Genomic DNA, 25,126 nt, shown 5'->3' with positions numbered 1-25,126 from the left:
ATATTAGGCAAAACTATGACATCCCAGAAAACAGAGTAGATTGATGTATTCCTCAGAAGTTAAAACAACAAAAAAAGAAAAGACAACAAAACTACTTATGGCCTGCAGGGATTAGATACTGTCAACTTTAAATCACCTAGATTGTTTGATTGGACTGTTGTAGTCTAAGGTCTGAATATTACTGCTTTTTTTTGTTTGGCAGAGCTCTGGGAAGCTGTCTGAACCTTCCCTTCCTGTAGAGGATTCACAGGATCTGTACAACCCCTCACCTGATCCCAAAAATCCATTTCTGGAAACAGAAGAGTCGCAGTTTCGGTTTTCTTTGGAAGACGACACTCAGAGTCAGCTCCTTGATGCTGATGGGTAAATGATGGATGGTTGCTGCCAGTTGGGTGGATTTTACTTCCTTGTATAAAATGGTGTGATGGCTGTGTTAGTCCACTTTTCAAGGTAATATAGAAATAAAAACATAAAAGAAATAAGGTGACACGTTTTTCACTTGACTAACTTAATGCATTTTATGATTAGCTTTTGTAATTCTTTATTCATTTTTAAAACTTACATCAAGTGTACAATTAATAAAACATTTAAGATTAAATACATCACTTAAATTTTCTTAATGATTAGCTTTTGAAAGTAACCCCTTCTTCCTCAGATCAGAAATGAGCACATATGTAAGGGAAATATGAAAGTGTTCCAGTCTTGCAGGAAGAGGGTGGGGTGGACTGGAGTCAGAGAGATGACAAAGCAGTTTGAATTCCTTTGTTGTGAGAAACAAAGCCAATGTCTTTAAGCCCTGTCTGGTGGGTATCAAAATATTTCATCATTTTGATTTTGAGGGCTTTACATTCTTGGATTCTCCTAAAATTTCCTTTTAGTATTCTCACTTAAAATCATTGGTACAATGTAGAGTTTTTCAAAGTGTTGTCTGACAGAGGTGACATCCTGGTTGGCACTGCAATTTTAAATATATCTGTGTAAATGGATCCTTGTGTTTGGCTTCTGGCCTGTTTCACCAATGCCTCAACCCTACAATAATCTCCAAGAATATTGCCCCATCCCTTAAAACACCTGGAGAAAACCTATTGCACTACAAGGACAAGAAAACCTCAGAGAGGACCCCCTTTGTTAGTGACAAACAATCCAGAGCTGGAAATAACTAAGAAAAACTATAAGAGATCTACAGCCACTACTCCAAGAAGATAAATTGTTAAAAGAAATATTCCTAGCTCCACCTATCCTGGCCTTCCATCAGCCACTTAATCTGAAACAGAAATTGGTAAAAAGCAAACTCTACACAAAGAAGAAAGTGGCACACATCGTTGCAGTGTGGCAAGCTGCAAACTACATGCACATCTCACAAGATCCCATGGTCACTCACATAAGAAAAACATCTAACATAAGGGGAATCCGTCACATGCTTATCTTCTAATGTAGTGTATATCAATCAATGCAAAAAGTGCAAAGAAGGGTGCTACATTGGTGAAACAGGCCAGATGTTAAAGACTAAGATCAACTTACACAGATATCAAATTAAAAAAAATTGCTGTGTCAACCAGGATGTCACCTGTTGGACAACATTTTGGAAAAATTGACCATTGCACCAATGATTTTATGATAAGAATATTGAAAGGAAATTTTAAGACAATCCAAGAATGTAAAGCCTTTGAAATTAAAATGATGAAATATCTTGATACCTACAAGACAGGACTTAACAAAGACCTTGGGTTTCTTAATTTAAACTGTTTTGTCATCTCTCCGTCTCCTACCCACCCATCCCTCCCTCTTCCTGTGAGATTGTCGCTGGAATGCTTTCATGTTTCCCTTACATATACATACATTCACTATCTCTCTTCACTTATCCCATTCTATGTTTCCCCCGTGGGCTCTTCTCAGCTGGTAAGTCCTACCTATCCATGCCCTTCTCTTCCTCCGCTAATTCCAGACTCCGTCCTTTCTAGCTTGCTGCACCATATGCTTGGAACAAGCTGCCCAAATCCCTGCGGTAGGCTCTATCTCTGGCAGTGTTCAAGGTAGAGAGTTGCACGGGGACAGAAATCCCATCCATCCCTGCCCCGTCCCCGCCAGGATCCTCTCCGTCCCCACCCGTCCCCCGCCAAAATCTTCTCCGTCCCCACCCATCCCCGTCAGGATCCTTTCCGTCCCCACCCATCCCCGCAAGGAATTACCTCCATCCCCGCCCGTCCCCATAAAAAGCAGCAATTCTTTAGCACTCTCCAGACCAGTAGAGGTTAATCTTTACGAATGGGTATATATCCAATCATGACCAGCAGGTGGAGACTGAAAACAAAACTGTGGGACAGTATATAATATACTCCCTTCTCTATTTACATCAGTCTTCTTTCAGTCTCCAGCAGGTGTTGAGTGATCTGTACCCATCTCCCTTGGTAGGGCTGTTGGAATTTGTTTAGGGGGTTTCTAGTCCCTATTTTTGGCTGGACAGAGCTTGGGTGGGCCCTGTTTGGGGGTCCGTCCAACCTCGGGGGTGTCAAACCCGGCGGGTCTCGAGCGGGGTCCCTCCCCCCACTTCCTCCACCTCCCCACATTTTTTTAGAGGAGCCTCAGCAGTAAGCCTTGCCCCCTAAATCAAGCAAGGCATATTGCTTCGAGAGCCTGTGGAGTCTGTTCTGTAAAAAAAAATAAAAAATAAAAAAAAATCCTGAGGTAGTGCTGGTCTGGAGGGTTGTTTCCCTTTAAGAAAACTGTATTTTACTGTATTTTTTCATCTAACCGGCACTTTTTTCTAGCTAGGTCGCGTATGGAGCAATTGTGCCCTTCTCCGGGGGAGTGGGACACAATTAGGTCCAGCCGCGAGGCACTCGCGGCCGGCCTGAACTCGGCGGTTTAGGTCGGTGAGGTGGTGGAGCTCCGTCGGCTGCAGGCGCCCAGAGCTCCCCGCCGATGGTGCCTCGCGAGTCGGCTGGGAGCAGTGGGGAAGCCCGGTCTTCCCCAACCGCCCATGGAGGGATTCGCCGAAGGATTCCCTCTCAGCTGATTTTTTGACAGCTGATGCCGACTTGCCTGTTTTAGCGGCTGGGACTGTTCAGCCTTCTCAGCCGCTACAGGCCTTGGAGGGAGCATTTTCTCTGTCTGGCCCCTCCATTTTGTCTGCAACCTCAGGTGACCTTCCCCCTGTATTGCAAACACAGGGGCAGGTTTCAGCAGGGACCCCTGCTGGGGCAGGGAGTCCCTGGGGACCCCCAGGGGTTTTTTGTCCCCAATTTAATTTCTTTCTTTGTGCAGACAATTGAGGGTCCCACGTGCACCTGGGGGGTTTCGGGGGTGGTTTTCCCTCCGCGCCCCCTATGGCTTGCCTCCCTCTTTTCGTTTGGCGTCCCCTCTTTCTCCTCCCTCATCCAAGCGCCCGCGGGGGGGCTTGGATTGCAAATTGGTGGTCGGAGGAGCGTGTTGGCATGGTTGAGGACCTGGCTGCTTTGGCGGGCTTCCAGGATCCTCTAGAGGGGACGCCCGCTGGCAGCGGGGCGGCGGTTTTCCCGTCTTCCAGAGCAGATGCGTCCGTGGTGCGCTTTTTATTCAGAGGGATGAGCTTTTAGACCTGATGTAGCAGGTCTCCTTGGTGCTGCATTTTCGAAGTTGCGCCACCGGAGACCCCGCGTATGGGGGCCCCTCTGCTTCAGGGGGTCTGTCCTGTTTCCCGCTCTTTACCTCTGCATCAGGATTTTCGGGATTTGGTGTTGGCGCAGTGGCCTACGGGTGCCGTTTCGTTTGGTGTGCGCCTTGCCTCATGGGTATCCCATCCCGGAGGGGGATAGGGCTACCTTAATTACGCCAATGGGGGACGCGGTGGTCTCGGCACTTCCTAAGCGGCATACCGTGCCTGTTATGGACGGATCTGCTCTTAGGGTCTCTGAGGAGCATACGTTAGAGACACTTCTTATGTATAATTTTGATGTCTCTGCCTTGGGGGTCCCGGCATCTATTTGTGTGGGGCTGGTGGCTCGCACCGTGTTTCGGTGGTCTGAGCATGTCCTGGATCGTGAGTCTGATGACTGGTCCTTAGTGGATCTGGAGGTGGTGAAGTTTGAGATGACTGCCTCGTTCCTCTCGGTTGTTCTTTGTGACTTGGTGCTGCTAAGTCTGGGTCTTTTGGTGGCCGCACGCTGTACCTTGTGGCTTCGCGCTTGGTCGGCGGTTGCCGCATCCAAAACTGAACTTCCCAAAATTTCCCTTTCGGGGGTTGTTTTTTGTTTAGAGAGGACTTAGTTCCGGTGGTGCAGACTCTGACGGACCCGGAGGTGCCCCGGCTGCCTGAGGACCGTGCCCGCCCGGCTTCTCGGGTTGGCATTGCCCGGGGGCGTCTGCGGGAATTTCGCAAGTTTCGCCTGGGGCATGGGACTGCTTCTTTCCAGGCTTCCGGTTTTTCCCCGGGGTCGGTTGGCTTAGCGCATGCAGTCTTTTTCAGGGGGCCCGTCGGGGGGCTGGGAGTTTCCCCCCCGGTTCCCCTGCTGCCCGTCCTGCGCGATGTCTCTTTGCCGGCGCCCCCTATGGTTCCCGGGGGTGCCCGGCTTCGCAACTTGTTTCCAAGGTGGGCCAAGATCACGTCCGATCAGTGGGTCCTGGTGGTGGTGCGGGACGGTTATGTACTTGAATTTTATCCACTCTCTGCCGGATCATTTCTAGCCTTTCCATGTCAGGTGGCATGGGAGACGCTAGCCTTTCGCCAGACCCTTCAGCGCTTGCTAGATCTCTAAGCAGTTGTCCAGTGTCCCCTCAGGAGTGCGGTATCGGCTGGTACGCCATTTCCTTTATGGAGCCCTAAAGGGAGGGGACCGTTCGGCCCATCCTTGGTTTAAACTGAGGTCAACAGGACTCTCAGAATTCCCTTTTATTCGCATGGACACACTGCAGTCTGTCCTTCTGGCGGTTCAGCCGGGGGAGTTCCTGACTTCTCTTGCTCTGGCGGAGGCCTACTTGCCTGTTTCCATTCGGGCCGCTCCTCAGCTCTTTCTTTGCTTGGCGATATTGGGTCTGCACTATCAGTTCTGGGTGCTTCCCTTGGGCCTGGCCACGACTCCCCGGACGTTCGCCAAGTTGATGGTGGTCGTCACGGTGGCATTGCAGTCAGAGGGCATTCTGGTGCACCCCTTCTGGGATGACTGGTTGTTTCGGGCGAAGTCGTTGCAGGAGAGCGCCCGAGTTACGGCTCGGGTGGTTGAGTTTCTCCGGTCGCTGGGCTGGGTGGTCAACCTTTCCAAGAGTCGGTTGGTCCCCGCTCAGTATCTGGAGTACCTTGGAGTTCTGTTCGACACCTCCTTGGGGAAGGTCTTCCTTCCAGAGGCCCGGGTAAGCAAATTGCAATCTCAGATTCGCCTTCTTTTGGCGTCCCGGTGTCCTCGGGCGCAGGATTTCCTCCAAGTCTTGGGGTCGATGGCAGCGTTCCTGGATGTTGTGTGGTGGGCCCACATGTCTCTTCAGTATGCTCGGCTCCGTAGATGGTCACCCCAGTGGCTCAGTTTGGAGGTCCCTGTCCCTCTGTGAGGCTTGACGCGCTGCAGTCTTCTTTGGTGGCTCCAGACCTCTCATCTGGTCCAGAGGATGAGTCTGGACCTATCGCAGTGGACGGTGCTTCTCTCGGATGCCAATCTCCTCGGTTGGGGGGGCTCAGTGTCTAGGGGCACCTGGTCCATGGAGGAAGCATCCTGGTCAATCAACATGTTGGAGACCAGAGCCGTCCCTCTGGCGCTATTAGCCTTCCGCTCCCGCTTGAGGGGCAAGTAGGTCAGAGTCCGGTCTGACAATGCCACAGCGGTGGCTTATGTCAATCGTTGAGGCATCAAGAGCGTTCAGGTGGCGGAGGAGGCGGCTCGGCTCATGCTTTGGGGCGGAGTCACGCCTTCTGGACCTCTCTGCCTCTCACATGGCCGGGATAGAGGTTGTTCAGGCGAACTTCCTCAGTCACATCTTAGATCACAGAGAGTGGTGTCTCAGCCCTGTGGCTCTTCAGTTGATAATGCCGGCTTGGGGTCAGTCCCTGATGGACCTGTCGGCCACGAGTGGCAAGGCCAAGGTGTTCCGCTTCTTCAGTCGTCGCAGGGATGGGCTGGCCGAGGGTCTGGATGCTCTGGTTCAACCATGGCCAACAGAGGGGCTGTTGTGCAGGTTCCCTCCGTGGCCATTAGTGGGCAGAGTTCTTCTCCACATTGTTCGCCATCCGGGTCTGGGGATTCTGGTGGCTCCAGATTGGCCTCGACATCCGTGATACACAGATCTGGTGACACTCTGGTGGCGGATCCTCTTCCTCTGCCTTCCTTGGACGACCTTCTGACGCAGGGTCCCATTCCCATGTTCGACCCGTCTCCCTTCTGTCTTACGGCTTGGCGTTTGAAAGGGGTCGCCTTGGTAAGAAGGGGTATTCAGATAGGGTGATTTCTACACTCTTGGGGTCCTGGAGGCTTTCTACCTCTCAGGCTTCTGTGTGGATTTGGCACTTCTTTGAGGGGTGGTGCCAGGTGCGGGGAGTGGTCTCTCTTCGCGTTTCTGTGCCTAACTTCTTAGAGTTCTTGCAAGATGGCATGAATAGAGGCCTGGCTTCGGCTTCTCTCCGGGTTCAGCTTGTGGCCTTGTCAGCCTTTAGGGGGTTTGTGACGGGTCAGCGTTTGACAGCCATTCCTGATGTGATTCGCTTTTTGCGGGCGGCCAAGGTGCTCAGGCCTCCCGTGCGGTCCTCTATTCCCTCTTGGAATCTCAGTCTGGTTCTCTCTATTCTGATGCACCCACCCTTCGAACCGTTGGGCGGCTGCTCTTTGAAGGACCTTCCTCTGAAGACGGTCTTTTTGGTGGACATTTCTTCCGCTAGGCGTGTTTCTGAGCTACATGCTTTCTCTTGTAGGGCTCCCTTCTTGGAGTTTTCTAGGGAGCAGGTTGTCTTGAGGCCTGTTCCTTCCTTTTCTGCCAATAGTAGTTTTTCCTTTTCATGTCAATCAATCTGTGGTCCTCCCGGTCTTGGGTAGTTGGGAGGGCTCTTCTGAGCAAAGTCAGCTGAGCATGTTGGATGTTGGTCGGGTCCTTCGCTCTTATGTGCACCGGACCCAGGAGATCAGGAAATAAAATCATCTCTTTGTCCTTCTGACTGGTCCTCTTAGGGGGGCTGGTGCTTCTAGGGCTACTATTGCATGCTAGATCAAGGAGACTTTTGCTTCCGCTTCTCTTCTGGGACAGCAGCCCGTTCCGGAGTTTCTCAAAGCTCATTCTACTCGGGGTCAGGCGGCTTCTTGGGCTGAGTCGTCGCTCGTGCCTCCAGTGGACATTTGTACGGCTGCGGTTTGGTCTTCCTTGTATTCCTTTGTCAGACTCTTTCGGGTAGATGTTCTGGCGCGTCAGGACGCGGTGTTCGGTGTGTGTGTGTTCTGGTGTCGGCCCTTCGGGGGTCCCGCCCGTGTGAGGGACTGCTTTGGTACGTCCCATTCGTAAAGATTAACCTCTACTGGTCTGGAGAGTGCTAAAGAAGGAGAAATTAGGTTCTTACCTGCTAATTTACTTTCTTTTAGCTTCTCCAGACCAGTAGAGGTCCCCACCCTGTCTATTGTTGTTGTGCTTGGGGATGTTTCGCGGGCAGTTTTTGTTTTTTGCTGCGGGTTCTAGTATTTTTCTAGGGCCGGGGAGAATTAAAGAACAGCGGCTGTGGCTCGGCTGGCTTAGCTGGCGAGCTGTGGGGACATTTTCCTTCTGGTATTTCTCCTCTGCATTTTCCAACAGCATTTGGGTATGTTATTTGTTACTCCTGTTCGGAGTATTGTTTTCTTTCTGTTTTCCAGTTCTTAGTTCTGCTTGGCTATTCGGCAGACTGATGTAAATAGAGAAGGGAGTATATTATATACTGTCCCACAGTTTTGTTTTCAGTCTCCACCTGCTGGTCATGATTGGATATATACCCATTCGTAAAGATTAACCTCTACTGGTCTGGAGAAGCTAAAAGAAAGTAAATTAGCAGGTAAGAACCTAATTTCTCCTTACTTTTGACAGGATCATCAATTCCACAGTTTCTTTTGTGTTTGCGCTGCTGTTTTCCTTGTGGAATCTCTTTGGTGGAACCCTTTTTTTGTTTTCTGTTCAGGTAATTAACTTATAAACCCCCTCTTTTACTAAGGCTGACGTGTCCATTATATTATATGGACGAACCCTGCTTCCAAAGCCTTCCATCCCCGTGGGAGCCCCGTTGGCTAGAGGGGGATCCCCGTGGAAGTCCCGTGGGTTAGGGGGAGATTCCCGCGGGATTCCCGCGATCCCCGTTCCCATGCAGACCTCTAGTTCAAGGCCCAGTTAAAAGCCTACCTCTTCAAAACTGCTTTCAACTCCTAACTCATCTCACCTTGGGTTCTGCATTATTAACCCTATATGATATGTCATGTCTGTCTATCCCAATTAGATTGTAAGCTCTTCCAAGCAGGGACAGTCTATTAAATGTCAAAATGTACAGCGCTGCGTATGCCTTTCAGCGCTATATAAGTGATAAATAGTAGTAGTAATAACATCTGAGAAAGAAGGGGTTACCTTCAAAAGCTAATCATAAAACGCATTAAATTAGTCTAATAAAAAAGGTTTCTATCTTATTTCCTTTGTTTTTGGTTTATTTCTATATATATATTTCCACTTGTATGTATTGCTGGCTTCAAGGGTGGCGAATATACAGTACCAGGCAACATTTTGTAGGATCCAGAAAAATGTTAGGCTTTTCTTGGGGATTTGTATGTGTGGGGGGGTTGTTTTTCTGTTTTATATTTACTATTTTTTTTCTTTGCTTTCCTAGTCTCTCTTTCCTTCCTATCTGTTTCCCAGATCTTGTCAGCAACTGTCTTCATTGTAACTTTAGCACTTTTTCTCTGGCTGGTCCAAGCCCTGCTGATTTTCCTTATGTAAGGGATCATAGCCTGAATTATAGACTCTTGTGATCGGTGACCCATCAAAAGCGTGCAGGACATTGTCGCGCTGACAATTCTGTCCCGACATATGCACGCAGGAAAAATGTGCACCGCCCCCTGTGCTTTACCGTTTGCGCTTTGAGGGGGGGAACCCCCCAACACACTCACGCTCCCATTTGGGGGAGGGGGAACCCCCCAAACACACTTAAAACTCGCACGCTCCTCCCAAAATCTTCCTATTTCTGCTCTGAGGGGTGTGGGGGGAACCACCTCCACTACAATACCGCTCTCTTGTAGGGGGATACCGACACGTTTGATTGCCGAAATCCCGAAAATCCCGCTCCCTTCATTTGCACACTTGTCTCTGTGCCAATGTATTTCACGCTACTGACGGTGTACCCTTGTGATCATACAGTCTTGATTACAAATCCACTTATTTTATGCCTAGCTTTTGAAAGTACAGTGGAACCTTGGTTTACAAGCATAATTCGTTCCAGAAGCATGCTCGTAAACCAAAGTACTCGTATATCAAAGCGAGTTTCCCCATAGGAACTAAGGAAAACTCGCTTGATACGTTCCCACCCCCTCCCCCCACCGAGAACCAGCATTGCTCCCCTGCTCACGAAAGGCCCCACCCCACGTGATCCGCCATTCCCCCTGAGATCCGCCATCCCCCCACCCCCCCACCGTGATCTGGCGTCCCCCACGCACCCATCCACCCACCCGAACACATTGCTTACCCCCATTCGGTACCAATGCACAGGACATGCTGGTGCCGGTGCCCGAAGATCTGCCATCTTCTTTTTGCTGGGCCTTGAGCATCTGCACATGCTCAAGGCCTTCGAGTTCTCGCTCTCTCCGAGATTCTCTGAGATCTCTGAGATTCTTGGAGAGAGCGGGAACTCGAAGGCCTTGAGCATGCGCAGATGCTCAAGGCCCAGCAAAAAAGAAGACGGCAGATCTTCGGGCACCGGCATGTCCTGTACATTGGTGTCGGTACCAGATGGAGATAAGCAGTGTGTTCGGGTGGGTGGATGGGTGTGTGGGGGATTCCAGATCATGGTGGGGGTGGGCGACGTGAGCGGGGGGGATGCTGAATCGTGGAGGGGGGATGCTGGATCGCAGGGGGGGGGCACTCATAAATAAAAGCAAGCTCGGTTTCCGAGGCACCGATTTTGCAAATGTTTTGCTCGTCTTGCAAAACACTAGCAAACCGGTGCACTCGTAAACCGAGGTACCACTGTAGTTTACAAAATAATACTTTGGTGTAGAATGTCTGTAATGATTTTGTCAAAATTTATTTGTGAAGGTTTCTGAATGTTGGCCATCACAGAAATAAGTACCAGGTGTCCTCTAAGCACTGTCTGATACTGGACAACATGGATGAGAATGCAATGGATGCTAACATGGCTGAGCTGCTGGACTGTTGTTCTGGCCAGTTTAATGCATCTCATGCAACTGACAGCCCAGTAAAGAAAAAAGACATGGAAGAACTCCTCAAACTCTGCTCAGGCAATTTCACTTCTCAAGGTAAGTAGGAAATGGTTGCCATAGCACATGGTTTTGCAACAGGGAATTGTAATGCAGCCCCATGTTTTATTGGTTCTGCCATGCCTCTTAATCACAGATTATTCTGAATATTTTGTTAATTTTTTTGGCATCATAAAGTAATATGGGAAAATATTATTTCTGGTTTTTTTTGTTTTTTTTTTTAATCTTTATTCAAGTGTAACATAAGATACAATCATTTTATACTTTAACATCACTTAATATTCTATCAGAGATAAAATCAGATCAGATACCCCTCGCTCCCACACCTCCATCAAATTTTATTTCTGTTTTTAGCCAAGAGCATCTTTTTGATATGCCTATTAGACATATTTATTTCTCCTTTTCTAGTGACCTTTTTATGAAAAAAACACTTACTATAGGAGAATTCTATAGATCATGTGTAATTTTCCCTCATGCCTGTACTCACTTTGTAGAGAAACCTTTCTGTAGTATGTAAGGATTTGACCATATTTAATGTGTATTTTTCTTTCCTTGTAGCTGATTCTTCAACGCAGGTTTCTGTGTCCCCAAAACAGCAGAATGACGATGACCTAATGGCAGAAGCTGTAGCACTTTGTTCAGGCTCTTTTCCAACAGACAGGTAGAGCTAATTTCTTGTTCAGAATTGGTATGTTTAGCTGCAGAGGATATTTTATTTGGTAATGGTATTTTGGAATAGTTTTCTTAAAAGACATCTTCTACACTTCTCCATAACATACATATCTGATTTCCCAGGGAGCTCCAGTTTGGAAATTCCTCATTTTGAGAAAAATTATAAACTGAGAATCAGTTGTGTGTGGCAGCTGCTTACGGATATATATTGCATTCTAGGGAGGAGGAGGAAGAGCTTGGCGAGTTTCAGCTTTTACCAGATGAGTTATCTGACAGTGAAGATGTGAGTACAGAAAAACTAAAATGGAATTAAAGGAGGGAAACGAATCCACAGGCCAGAGCAGCTAGGAATTACTACTGGTTTGGAGTCTACATTCATGCAATAGTCACTGATTGTGAAATGAAGCTAGTGGTGATGACCAGTCTTTGAATAATTGAAAATGATCTATGTTCTTTATTTCATTCAAGGCCAAAGTTTTCCCTATGAGAACATTCACTGTTACGCTGTGGTACATCTGAGAATAGCTGATGTCTTGTTCACTAACAGGAGGAAGGCAGTGAGGCAGAAGAGGATGGAGATGATACAGATGAAGAAAAGGAGGCTTTGGGAAGTGAAGATGAAGAGGAGGCATTGTTGAAACAAAGACAGGGCAGGAAAAGAAAATTGTAAGCAGCAATAACATACATTTAAGCCTGTACTATGTAATTACAATGTAAGGGGAGTGGATCCTATGTAATCTGATATAAGTCCCCCAAACAGAAGACCAAATTGAAGAATAGAAAGTAGTTAGTCAAAAGGGATAAGTCTGGACATGATGAGCTTCATGGACACTTACATAAGGAAAAATCAAGTTAGAAAAATACAAATTACTACTTATCTTCAGTGTAATTCACCTTCAGTTCATTTCATATAGGCTGAATTTCAACCAGGTACCTATTGTGAAAAGCTCTATAAAGTTGTGCATATTCCCCAGAACCTTCAATCTGCTATAACCTAGAGGTGCTTATTAGAGAGTTGCGCGGGGACAGAAATCCACCCATTCCCGTAAGGAATCCCACCCGTCCCCGTGAGGAATCCATCCCCACCCGTCCCTATAAACTTCAGAAATAGTTATTTCATTTAATTATGCTACTGAATTAAAGGCTCTGGTAGAAACCCATTTACAAATAAGCAAAGAGATTTTATTAATTTGGAAATATTAATTGGGAAGAATACATACTTTGTAAACGGGTTTCTACCAGAGCCTCTAATGTTTATAAATTTTTATCAACACAACTAATATACTACTTTATCCTGAAGCAAAAAAAAAGAAATAGAATTTTTTTTCCTACCTTTGTTGCCTGGTTTCTGCTTTCCTCATGTTCTCATTCAATTTCTTCCATCCACTATCTCTCTCTTCTCTCTGCGTCTTCCATTTGCTCTGTTACTGTGCCTCTCTCTTTCTCCCTCCTTCCAAATTGGTCTGGCATCCATCTTCTTCCCTCCGCTCCCCCCATAGTCTGGCATCTCTGTCTTCTTCCCTGCCAGCGTCTTTGCCCCACTCTCTCTTCCCCATTTCCCTTCAGCGTCTTTGCCCCACTCTCTCTTCCCCATTTCCCTTCAGCGTCTTTGCCCCACTCTCTCTTCCCCATTTCCCTTCAGCGTCTTTGCCCCACTCTATCTTCCCCATTTCCCTTAAGCGTCTTCTCCCCATTCTCTCTTCCCCATTTCCTTTCAGCATCTTCTCCCCACTCTCTCTTCCCCATTTCCTTTCAGCATCTTCTCCCCACTCTCTCTTCCCCATTTCCTTTCAGTGTCCTTCACCCCCCATTTTCCCCATGTCCTGTCGGTGTCCTTCTCCTCCCTCTGTCTTCCCCATGTGCTTTCAGGGGACAGTTTCAAAATGAATGCCAGGAAGTTCTTCTTTACCCAACATGTGGTGGACACCTGGAATGCGCTTCCAGAGGACGTAATAGGGCAGAATACGATACTGGGGTTTAAGAAAGGATTGGACAATTTCCTGCTGGAAAAGGGGATAGAGGGGTATAGATAGAAGATTAATGCACAGGTCTTGAACCTGTTGGGCCCCCGCGTGAGCGGACTGTTGGGCACGATGGACCTCAGGTCTGACCCAGCGGAGGCATTGCTTATGTTCTCCCCCCTCTGTCTTCCCCATGTCCTTTCAGTGTCCTTCTCCCCCTCTGTCTTCCCCATGTGCTTTCAGTGTCCTTCTCCCCCCTCAGTTTTACCCATTTCCCTTAAGCGTCTTTTCCTCTCCACCTTTCCTCCCTTTCTCCCTCCCTGCCCCTTACCTTTATGGCACTTCCCCGCCCGACCGATAACAGAACAGGCACGGTCCGACAAACCTCCCTGCCCTGAATCCAGCTGCTGTAAGAAGGTAATTTAGATTTGCGGCTACAGGGCAGGGAGTTTTGTCGGACCGAGCCTGTTGTTGGTCGGTCGGGGGAAAGTACCACGAAGGTAAGGGGATCTGGCTGGCTCTGCACCCCCCCCTAAGGCTGCCACAGGGCAGACCGCCCCCTCCTGCCCCCCCCTTGGTACGCCACTGCCTTGAATTTATCCTACCTGCCCTGCCGCAGCACACAGCCGACCGGAAGTCTTCCCGATGTCAGCGCTGATGTCGGAGGGAGGGAGGGCTTTGCTTAAGCCCTCCCTCCGACGTCAGCACTAACATCGAGGAAGACTTCCAGGTCGGCTGTGTGCTGCGGCGGGGCAGGTAGGGAAACGAAGACGTGCCTCGCGGCTCAAGTGTATCCAACCCTGCAGTAACCCTGCGATCCTAGGGGCGTCCCCACGGGATCCTCGCGACCCTAGGGGGCGTCCCCACAGGATCCCCGTCGTCCCCGTTCCCGTGCAGCTCTCTAGTGCTTATATGCACAGTTCTGAAGTATTATGGAGGAAGTTTCAAAATATAAATGATAGTTAAATCTGTAGGTAAGGAACACTGTATTTTACCTTTTCTGAGATGAAAGTACCTGCACAGATTTATGCAGGCTTTTTTCTATGGAATCCTTTATTCTGAGAAACATTCACCTTTCTTTTATTCTTTCCAACCTAACATAAGCTGAAAAGAATTATAGAAAAGAGGTTGACAATTTGGTTGTCTGGAGCAGTGGTGGAGTGAGGGTGAGTGGCACCCTCACCTTCTTCTCCGCCCCCCTTCCCCAGTACCTTTTTAATTTTCCAGGTGCGAGCAACAGCACATTTAATGCCCAGAAAGTAGGAGTATGGGTAATATGTCTGAATATTTTCTGAGTTTAAAATCTCTCTCTTGTTGTGACATTCCCTTCCATCCTCTCCTCCATGAGTGAACCTGCCCTCCATGTCTATTGTAACTATCAGCAGAGACTGTAGGTAGAAAAGCTTAGGAGGGGATCTGCAGAAAATTTCTATGATGCATCTCATGGGGGCCAAAGATAAATGAACCCCTACCAAAAAATGCTACCATACATTTCTGTTGAAGAAACAGCTTCAGCAGCTATGGTATACTATATGATTGTACCTTTCAAACTGCCTCCCCCTGTCATCTCCTGTGTTGATTAGAGGAGATGATCGCACCAAAACCACACATGTGCATTTACATGCAGTGGGGTTGAAAAATGAATGAGTCATGTTCCATATGCTTTTCTCCCCGTATTTCTAACCAAAACTATGTGCATTGTTGCTTTCTCTGACCCAACCCTACTTCGAGCTCACCTTTTCTTACTATGAGTAAAAGGGAGTAACCTGCATGTACAAGCTGGTAATGTTTAAATTGTTTCTAAATGACTTTTTAAAATAGCCCTCTACCCACAATGAATTGCTCTAAAGCAGTTGTAAACTTAGATTCGTTACCTGCCTTTTCTTTCACTTATATGCTACTCCTGTGTTACTTAGTATTTTTTGTCTGTATAATTTAGCAACTTGCCCCCTATGCATTAAAGTATTGTGTTAATCTGAATGCTACAAATAAAAGGCCTGTTGCATGTACTAATGTGTTCTGACATTTGGTGGCAGAAAACTGCAAGACTTCCTGGAAGATGAGGCTGAGCTGTCTGGCAGTGATGAAGGAAGTGGAGATGAGTACGAAGGAGACGAAGACGACGAGTATGAGGAAGACGATATTGAGGAAGATCTTCCATCAGCTGAAGTGTTACAGGACCAGGTTAACAAAATACACAGGTTAGTTGCACTGAGGGTTTCTTGGTCCTGCAGATCTACTTTATTAAATGCTAAGAAGGTCATTTAAGAAGTATAGTGTGGAAATTCTGTGTGTGTGTTGTGGCATTTACACATTAGATTGAATACATTAATAAATGCTAATTTTGGAATGCCACTGTTTACATATTGCTGCAAGATGCCCAGCTTCAGTGTGTTTTGGGCATTTCAAAAATTATATATGTTTCCCATTTTTACAATGACAATTTTTTTTTTTTTTAATTCTTTATTCATTTTTAAACTTTCATCAAATGTACAGAATTCATAATAAACACTATTAATTAGATCACTTGAACATCTTATCATTGTATCTTATAAATATAAATGCAACCCTCCCTCCACCCTCCCTCTAAGGGTTTCTATTACATGAAAAATAAAAATTGGAGGGGGCATGGCTTGGAAGCGCATGGCAATAGTCGGGTGAACGGTGAGCTCCGTCCCGATAGATCGTTTTAAAGATTATTTAAGTTACAAAAGTTAACTTTTCTTGTTGGATACGGGAGAATTAATTATAAATACGGCGTCTGGAAAGAATAACAAAGCTGATTCAGCTTTTGTGATGCCGGCAAGTGCAAAAAGAGCCAAACCCGAGCCTCCGACCCCTTCGAAAAAACAGGCAGAGAAGGAAGTTGTTGAAACAGCTGAAATATTGAAGGAACTGAAAGCAATTAAAGAAATTGTTCTAGGAAACTCCAAGGATATTAAAGAGGTTAAGAAGGAAGTAAATATTCTTAACAGGAAAATGGAGTTGGTGGAGAATAAGATTGTTAATCTTAATGATAGAATGCTGGCAGTTGAAACAGATTTATTCAAATTCAAGCCGGTGCAAAAGAAAATGGATATACTTACACAAATGCTGGAGGATTGTAGTAATAGGGGAGAGAAGAAGTAATTTAAGATTACTTGGGATTCCGGAAGGGGCAGAAGAAAATAATGTTACTTCCTTTCTGGAGAATCTCCTCCCTAAAATCCTCCCTCTCAACTTTAAATATCCTATTGAAATCGAAAGAGCTCACAGAATACCAGTCAGGAGGAATGATACTCAAAGGGGGCCTCGTCCAATAATATTCAAGCTCTTAAGACATCAGCAAGTATTGGATATTATTCGGCTGGCTAAAGAAAATAAGAACTTAACGTTTCAGGACTCTCGCATACACTTTGTTCCAGATTTTGCTCCTGCCACTGCAGCAAAGAGGAAAAAATTTATTGATATGAGACCACAGCTCAGAAGTCTTGGAGCAAAATATGGGTTGATTTATCCAGCGACAATGAAAGTGACTTTCAAGAATAAAACAATGAATTTCAAGGAACCAGAAGAGTTGCAGGACTTTTTGCAAAAACAAGAGGAGCTTATGATTACTTAGAGACATGGTCTTTATTATTTATTTTTTAGATGCTCTGTGTTGCATTTTAATTTCTTTAAAAGATGCAGTTCAATGTATTATATATTTGGTACTTTTAATACAGTCATTAATACAGTTAATACAGTTTACTGGCTTTAGAATTGAAATGGTTCCATATTTGGAATCTTATCCTTTTATGGAGTTATGGAATCACTTACATGCTGTTTATTTTTGATGCTAATGTAGTTTTGATGAGTAAACTTATATGGTATTACTTATATAGTAATATGCTTTTATGTCAAAAGATTATTGGAATGGAAAAGGAAAAGAAGAGGAAAAAAGAGAACAGGAAAGGGGAAAAAATGATTTCTGTTATGAATCACTTTATTCTTAATATTGATTGGGGTTCTACATAAAAGTTTTGTTTGTTTTTTATTAAAGAAAATTCTTTTAAGGGGGTCGGTTTAGATATTAGGGATTTGAGGAAAAGGTTTAAATGTTAAAATATTTTTTGTGTAACTTATGATTATAGATTTTTTTTTTTTGTTTTTTTGAATGTTCTATGGGGGAATTCTTTTTACCTGATTATCTATGTGTGTTTTCAAACTTACACATTTATTAAAGGGTGGGGGGGGTGGGAATAGGGTGGAGGGATGGGAAGGGGAGGGTGAGTGGGATGATTAATGTTTCTTTAAGACATGAAGTTGGGAAAAGTGCAGAAATTGAAATGTTTATTGAAAATAGGATAAATGTAAAATTTGAATTTTTCTTTTATAATCTTATTTTCAGGGGGGGGGGGAAGGGGATGGGGGGATTTGATGAAGAAAATATATTTACTTAATGTGCTGAGGTCTGATCATCTTTATTATTATAGAAGTATTTGTCAAAATTTAATTATAAAATAGATGGATATAAAAATTTATTCTATTAATGTCAAGAAAGTACTAACGTTCCTTAAAAAGCAAAATGCAGACATATATTTTATTATCCCAGGACAAGCAGGCAGGTATTCTCACTAGTGGGTGATGTCATCCGACAGAGCCCCGACACGGACATCTTGAAAGCATGTCTTGCTTGAAGAAACTTAGAAGTTTCGAGATGCCCGCACCGCGCATGCGCCAGTGCCTTCCCGCCCGATGTACCGGGCGTGTCTCCTCAGTTCTTTTCTTTCCGCGGAGCTGAGAAGTTTGTACTTCATTCTGCGCTGACTGAAATTCAGTTTTTGCCTTCTAATTACCCGCGTTTCTGTTTATTTCTTTGATTTTATTTCAATTTTACTTTATTTTTCTAAAAAAAAAAAAAAAAAAATTTTAAAATTATTTCTTCCGGAGGTTCGGCCGGGCCGGCCTCGTGGCTGCGGCCTAGCGGCTTCGACCTTGCAGCGTCGATTTTCCGGCCTATGTCCCGACCAATCACCGGTTTTAAAAAGTGCAGCAAGTGCCAGCGTGCGATTTCGCTGACGGACCCACACCGACGCTGCCTTCAGTGTCTTGGTCCGGAACACGTTCCGAAATCGTGCCGGCCTTGTTCCACGCTCACTGCGCGCTTGTTTAAGCGGCGCTGCTTGCTCTGGGAGTCGATGTTCAAGATGGACACTGCCAAGGACATCTCTGCTACTGCGGCTGTTGAGGTTTCGCCGGTCCGTTCGAAACCTGCATCGACGACTCCTGCATCGAGCATCGTGAAGCCCGCATCGTTCGCACCGGCTTCAGCATCGAGTTCAGCATCGGCGCCTGCTTCCGTCTCCTCGGTTCAGGTACCGCCTTCCACTGTCCCTCCTGTGGTCATCAAAGTGCCTAAAGCTAGCAAGCAGAAGCACTTGGCCACGAAGGAACGCGAAGACCATACTGGAGGACCCCCTTTCGGTGCGGATCCCTCCATATCGGCTTCGCTTCGTTCCCTGCTAGAAGCTCAGTTTGTCGAGCTTATGCGCACTATGGGACCCCGGCTTATCGCCAACATTCACGGTGAGCTTCCGACCCCGGTTTCAGAGGGCGGTCCGCCCCCTCCCCCTCCTCCTCGTCATTCGATCTCTCTACTCGACGAGGGGGATCGGCGGAGGGCGGCGGAATCCTCCAGGAGGGCTTCCCTTCCTGAGATGCCACCTTTGGAGCCCATCACACCTCCACGCCAACAGGGTGCTAGGGCGGCTCATGATAATCGTAGTCCTGGGCATACTGCATCGCAGGAGGAGTTCTTCCGCACTCCATACCAGACATGGGTGGCGCTGCGTGAATCCGCATCTCTGCCACCTCTACGATCCACTGCATCGAGCCCTATCCATTCCTTTGAGGCTTCAAAGGACCAATCGATGCATAGAAGATCTCGTTCTCCGTCCCGTCACCGGGAGGGGCATCGATCTCGGCACTCTTCTCGGCACTCCTCACGTCATTCGGAGGTGTCTCCGCAGAAGAAGATGCAGCGTTTGGGATACTCCTCGTCGGATTTGTCCCAGCCGGAGGGGCCAGAGTATGAGGAACCATCTACCCCCTATTCTCCCTGCCGATCTCAGCTCTCCCTGGACCCGGAGGCTTCCACGTCTTCTAGCCCGTCTCGTCGGCCGGCCTTGGCGGACCAACTGTCTTTCTCATCCTTTCTCCGACAGATGGCGGATGACTTGGATGTGACTTTGGACACTGGGTCCAAATATTCTAAAGAGTATTTGGACACCATGCATTTACCTCACCCTCCGGCGGAGACACTTCGGCTTCCTCTACACAAGCTGCTGGACCAGACTTTCATGCGCTGTTTTGAGACACCGTATTCCTTACCTGCAGTCCCCAGTAAACTGGATGCTCGATACCGCATCGTTCACCACAAGGGGTTTGAGGGAGCTCAACTTTCTCATCAATCCCTTCTGGTCGAGTCCTCTCTCAAACGTTCTCATCCCTCCCAAGTCTATGCTTCCGTGCCTCCGGGCAGAGAGGGGAGAACGATGGATAAGTTTGGTAGACGTATCTATCAGAACTCGATGATGGCGACTCGAGTACTCAACTACAACTTTTTCTTCTCTTCATACTTGGATTTTTTCTTGCCGGTGCTCCGCAAGTTCATTCCTTTCATCGATGCTCAGGCTCGTTTCCAGTTTGAAGAGGTGGTGGCAACCCTGTCCCAATTACGCCTTCAACTGATGCAATCCTCCTACGATGCCTTTGAGCTCTCGGCTCGAGCTGCGGCATGTTCGGTTGCCATGCGTCGCCTGGCATGGCTTCGAACATCGATATGGATCCGAACCTCCAAGACAGACTTGCAAATGTACCTTGTGCAGGAGCGGATCTATTTGATGAGTCCATCGAAACTGTTACTAAAAAGCTGTCGGACCATGAAAAGTCTTTTCAGTCTATTCTACGTCCTAAACCGAAGCCTCAGCAGTCTCGTCCATCTAGACCGCCTCAAATTTACCAGCGGCGTTATCAACCAAGGCAGACTCCTCCTGCGAGACAGCCTGCGAAGAGACAGCCTCCGCAAAAGACTCAGCAGAAGCCTCAGATGCCGGCTGCACCCAAGGCTACTCAGCCTTTTTGACTCTCTCCAGGGAGCATAACCGACGTTCTGTCTTCCCCTGTTTTTCCCATAGGGGGTCGTCTCCATCATTTTTGTCATCGATGGGAGTCAATCACCACAGACCTTTGGGTCCTTACCATCGTAAGAGAGGGATACTCTCTTCATTTCCAACGGGTCCCCCGGACCACCCTCCAAGAGAGTATCCTTCCAACTTAACGCAGACCGCTCTTCTTCTCCAGGAAGCTCAGGCTTTGCTTCGGCTTCGGGCCGTCGAGCCGGTCCCGTTAGATCAGCAAAACCAAGGGTTTTACTCCCGGTAATTCCTAGTTCCGAAGAAGACGGGCGATCTGCGGCCCATTTTGGACCTTCGAGTCCTCAACAAGTTTTTGGTCAAGGAGCGGTTCCGTATGCTGACTCTTGCCTCTCTCTATCCCCTCCTCGAGCAGAACGATTGGTTATGCTCTCTGGACCTCAAGGAGGCCTACACTCACATCCCGATTCATCCGGCCTCCCGCAAGTTCCTCAGATTTCGGGTGGGACATCTACATCTGCAGTATCGAGTGCTTCCATTTGGCCCTTTCCTCTTCACCCAGAGTCTTCATGAAGTGTCTGGTGGTGGTGGCCGCTGCACTCCGGAACATGGGTCTCCAGGTGTTTCATACCTCGACGACTGGCTCATCAAGGCCCCGTCGGCCCCAGAGGGTCATTTCGGCGACCTTGACTACAATTTGTTTCCTGCAGCACTTGGGCTTCGAGATCAACTTTCCCAAGTCACATCTTCAGCCCACCCAGACTCTCCCCTTCATCGGGGCGGGTCCTGGATACCATTCAACTTCGAGCGTTCCTTCCTCCTCAGCGTATGGATGCTCTTCTTCTACTCTGCCAATCGGTGTCTTCTCGCCCGTCCATCTCAGCGAGACACATGATGGTCCTCTTGGGTCACATGGCATCCACAGTTCATGTGACGCCTTTTGCCAGACTACATCTCAGAATTCCTCAATGGACCTTGGCATCTCAGTGGACTCAGGTGTCCGACCCGTTGTCCCGCCACATTGTAGTCACTCCTGCTTTACGGCAGTCTCTTCTCTGGTGGATGACCTCTTCGAATCTATCCAGAGGTTTGCTGTTTCACTCTCCTCCCCACCAGAAGTTCTCACGACCGATTCATCGAACTATGCATGGGGGGCTCATCTGGATGGTCTTCGCACTCAGGGGTTCTGGACCAGTGCGGAACGACTCCATCAAATCAATCTTCTGGAGCTCAGAGCCATCTTCAATGCTCTTCAGGCTTTCCAACATCTGCTTCACGACATGGTGGTCCTGATTCGCACCGACAATCAGGTCGCCATGTATTATGTAAACAAGCAAGGGGGCACGGGCTCGGCCTTCCCTCTGCCAGGAAGCTCTTCGAGTCTGGGATTGGGCGATCCGCCACAACACCTTCCTCAGGGCTGTCTACATTCAGGGAAGGACAATTTCTTGGCAGACAAATTGAGTCGTCTTCTCCAACCTCACAAATGGACGCTCAATTCCAAACCCCTTCATCAAATATTTGCACAGTGGGGGACACCTCAGATAGACCTCTTTGCAGCCCCCCCACAACTTCAAGCTGCCTCAGTTTTGCTCCAGGATCTACACTCCTCTCCGCCTCGAGGCAGACGCTTTTTCTGCTGGGTTGGGGGAATCGCTTCCTATATGCGTTTCCTCCTTTTCCTCTTATTCAGAAGACTCTGGTCAAGTTGAGATCAGACCATGCCACCATGATTCTAATTGCTCCTCGGTGGCCCAGACAACCTTGGTTCTCCCTTCTACTTCAACTCAGCAGCAGGGAGCCCATACTTCTTCCAGTGTTTCCTTCACTATCTCACTCAACATCAAGGTTCACTTTCTTCATCCCAATCTGCAGTTCCCTCCACCTGACAGCTTGGTTCCTTTCAACATAACTCCTCACCAGTTTTCTCAAGCAGTGAGGGAGGTCTTGGAGGCTTCCAGGAAGCCTGCTACTCGACAATGCTACTCCCAAAAATGGACTAGATTCTCCTCCTGGTGTAATTCCAATGCCACGGAACCTCAGCGAGCTTCCCTTTCTTCTGTATTGGACTACCTTCTACACCTATCTCAGTCTGGTCTCAAGTCTACCTCCATACGAGTCCACCTGAGTGCTATTGCAGCTTTCCATCAGCCTCTACAGGGGAACCCTTTGTCTGCTCATCCTGTGGTTTCCAAATTTATGAAAGGGCTTTTCCATGTCAACCCTCCTATCAAACCTCCTCCTGTGGTTTGGGATCTCAATGTTGTCCTGTCTCAGCTCATGAAGCCTCCGTTTGAACCTCTCAACAAGGCTCCACTTAAGTATCTCACCTGGAAGGTGGTTTTTCTGGTGGCCCTCACGTCTGCTCGCCGCGTCAGTGAGCTTCAGGCCCTAGTGGCGGATCCACCGTTCACTGTATTCCATCATGACAAGGTGGTTCTTCGTACTCATCTGAAATTCCTGCCTAAAGTGGTCTCTGAATTTCACATCAACCAATCCATCGTGCTTCCAGTGTTCTTTCCAAAGCCTCATTCTCATCCTGGGGAAGCTGCTTTGCACACTCTGGACTGTAAACGTGCTTTAGCTTTCTACTTGGATCGCACAAAGCCTCACAGAAACTGCCTCCTCAACTTTTCGTCTCCTTTGATCCAAACAAGTTGGGACGACCTGTATCGAAGCGTACCATCTCTAACTGGATGGCGGCTTGTATCTCTTCCTGCTATGCCCAGGCTGGATTATCCCTTCCCTGTAAGGTCACAGCCCATAAGGTCAGAGCAATGGCAGCCTCTGTAGCCTTCCTCAGATCGACACCGATTGAGGAGATTTGTAAGGCTGCCACTTGGTCCTCGGTTCATACATTCACCTCTCATTATTGTCTGGACACTTTTTCCAGATGGGATGGACAGTTTGGCCAAACAGTGTTACAAAATTTATTCTCTTGAAATTGCCAACTTTCCCACCATCCCATTGGGGTTAGCTTGGAGGTCACCCACTAGTGAGAATACTGCCTGCTTGTCCTGGGATAAAGCAATGTTACTTACCGTAACAGTTGTTATCCAGGGACAGCAGGCAGCTATTCTCACGTCCCACCCACCTCCCCTGGGTTGGCTTTCAGGCTAGCTACCTGAACTGAGGAGACACGCCCGGTACATCGGGCGGGAAGGCACTGGCGCATGCGCGGTGCGGGCATCTCGAAACTTCTAAGTTTCTTCAAGCAAGACATGCTTTCAAGATGTCCGTGTCGGGGCTCTGTCGGATGACATCACCCACTAGTGAGAAATAGGCTGCCTGCTGTCCCTGGATAACAACCTTGTTACGGTAAGTAACATTGCTTTTCGAGTCGCACCTTTCTGAGCATGAATCTAAAAGTTATCTGGGGGTTGGATTTCTAAATGCTTCTTTGCACCTGCAATAGGGAAAAAAGCTGGGGTTGCTGTCCTGATAAATAGGAAATGCACTGCTGATTTCAAATTAATAAACCATGATCCTTTAGGAAGATGGGTGCATATCAATATGGTTCTGGGAAATACAACCCTGGATTTATTAAATTTATATGCTCCTAATTCAAATCAAATGGAGTTTTTCAAACAAGTTCAACAATTACTGTTACCATTGGCTACTTCTAATTTAATAGTAGCAGGGATTTCAATGCTGTAATGGATCCAATTTTGGATAAGAGACCAAGTAGAATTATGAAATCGTTAGGTTTAGATAATTTGGTTCAATCTTGTAATTTAGTTGATATATGGCGTATTCTTCATTTTAATGATCGGGAATTCTCTTTTTGTTCTCAGGTCCACAAATCTTTCTCACGAATGACTATATATTCGTATCTAATAATATAGCGCAGCGAGTGATGAATGCAGTTATTGATCCATTGTAATTTGATCATGCTGGTGTGTGGATTGATTTTCAGAATAATGATGTAGTACATTTCAAACCAATTTGGAGATTGTAATGCTTTACTTGCGGATTCGAACTTTCTGGAAGATTTTAAATTAAAGAGAATTAATTTTTTCAAATAAATAATTCAGACATATTAATGCTGAGATTTTGTGGGACGCATTTAAAGCAACAATAAGAGGAAATATTATTTCATATTCAGCATTTATCAAAAAACAACTTAAAAAATATGTGATTTGGAAAAACAAATTAAAGTATTAGAAAATAAATCAATTGAGAAATGGGAACATAATACATTACAAATTTATTAAAAGTAAAAGCGAAATACAATGAGATTTCTTCTCAATTTGTGAGAAAGATATCTTCTATAAGCAAGTTCAGTATTATGGTAATTCAAACAAAGCTGGAAGATTTAGCTAATTTTCTCAAAGCAAAAAAAAAGGAAATCTAAGATTATTGCAATTAAAGACACACAAGGCACAACACACTAACACCAAAGATATTTTAATACAATTTCTTGATTTTTATCCCAGGACAAGCAGGCAGCATATTCTTGACTGATGGGTGACGGAGCCCCGGTACGGACACTTTTAGAGTGATTTGACTCTAAGAACTTGGAAAGTTCTAGAGGCCAACCGCGCATGCGCGAGTGCCTTCCCGCCCGACACAGGCGCGCGGTCCCCAGTTTCTTAGTTTCCGCGGAGCTAAGAAGTCGCATTTTCAACGGCTGTTGAAAATTTTTTCTAACGCCTTCCGCTCGCGTATTCTTTTTCGGGTCTTTTTGCCCTTTTATTCTTTTCCTTTCTGTTAAAAAAAAATAAAAAAAATTTTACTCATCGAGTTATTTTTTTTTTATTTTTCGGTCTGCCCCGGCGGGGGCTACTGCCACCATCGAGGCTCGGCCTTCGATTTGGCAGAAGCCGTCTTTACGTTCATGCCCCCTCAGCCAGGGTTCAAGAATGCCAGCGGTGTGCACGGCCTATCTCCCTTACGGACCCACACAACTGGTGTTTACAGTGCCTGGGTCCGGAGCATCAGGCTTCCACCTGCACCCGCTGTGCCACACTTAAGAAAAGAACATTGA

General features: G+C 46.9%; 1 protein-coding gene across 3 annotated transcripts in view; it reads left to right on the top strand.

Moving 5' to 3' along the window:
• Window positions 1-25,126, top strand: part of CLSPN (claspin) — a 191,399-nt gene that overhangs the window by 121,723 nt on the left and 44,550 nt on the right. For 2 of the 3 annotated variants that reach the window (XM_033955848.1, XM_033955849.1), the window contains exons 14-20: window positions 203-363; window positions 10,210-10,430; window positions 10,950-11,052; window positions 11,283-11,346; window positions 11,611-11,729; window positions 15,061-15,225; window positions 16,429-16,486. In XM_033955848.1, the coding sequence (XP_033811739.1) occupies window positions 203-363; window positions 10,210-10,430; window positions 10,950-11,052; window positions 11,283-11,346; window positions 11,611-11,729; window positions 15,061-15,225; window positions 16,429-16,471 (876 nt within the window). In that variant the 3' untranslated portion in view covers window positions 16,472-16,486. Of the gene's footprint in view, window positions 1-202; window positions 364-10,209; window positions 10,431-10,949; window positions 11,053-11,186; window positions 11,196-11,282; window positions 11,347-11,610; window positions 11,730-15,060; window positions 15,226-16,428; window positions 16,487-25,126 lie in introns of those variants that run through there. The other variant, XM_033955851.1, reaches the window with a different exon arrangement.

This window comes from Geotrypetes seraphini, chromosome 8 (genome assembly GCF_902459505.1).
Source record: "Geotrypetes seraphini chromosome 8, aGeoSer1.1, whole genome shotgun sequence".
NCBI classification, from domain to species: Eukaryota; Metazoa; Chordata; class Amphibia; order Gymnophiona; family Dermophiidae; genus Geotrypetes; species Geotrypetes seraphini.
The sequence above is the reverse complement of the archived record's forward strand: the minus strand, read 5'-3'. Positions and strand labels throughout refer to the sequence as shown.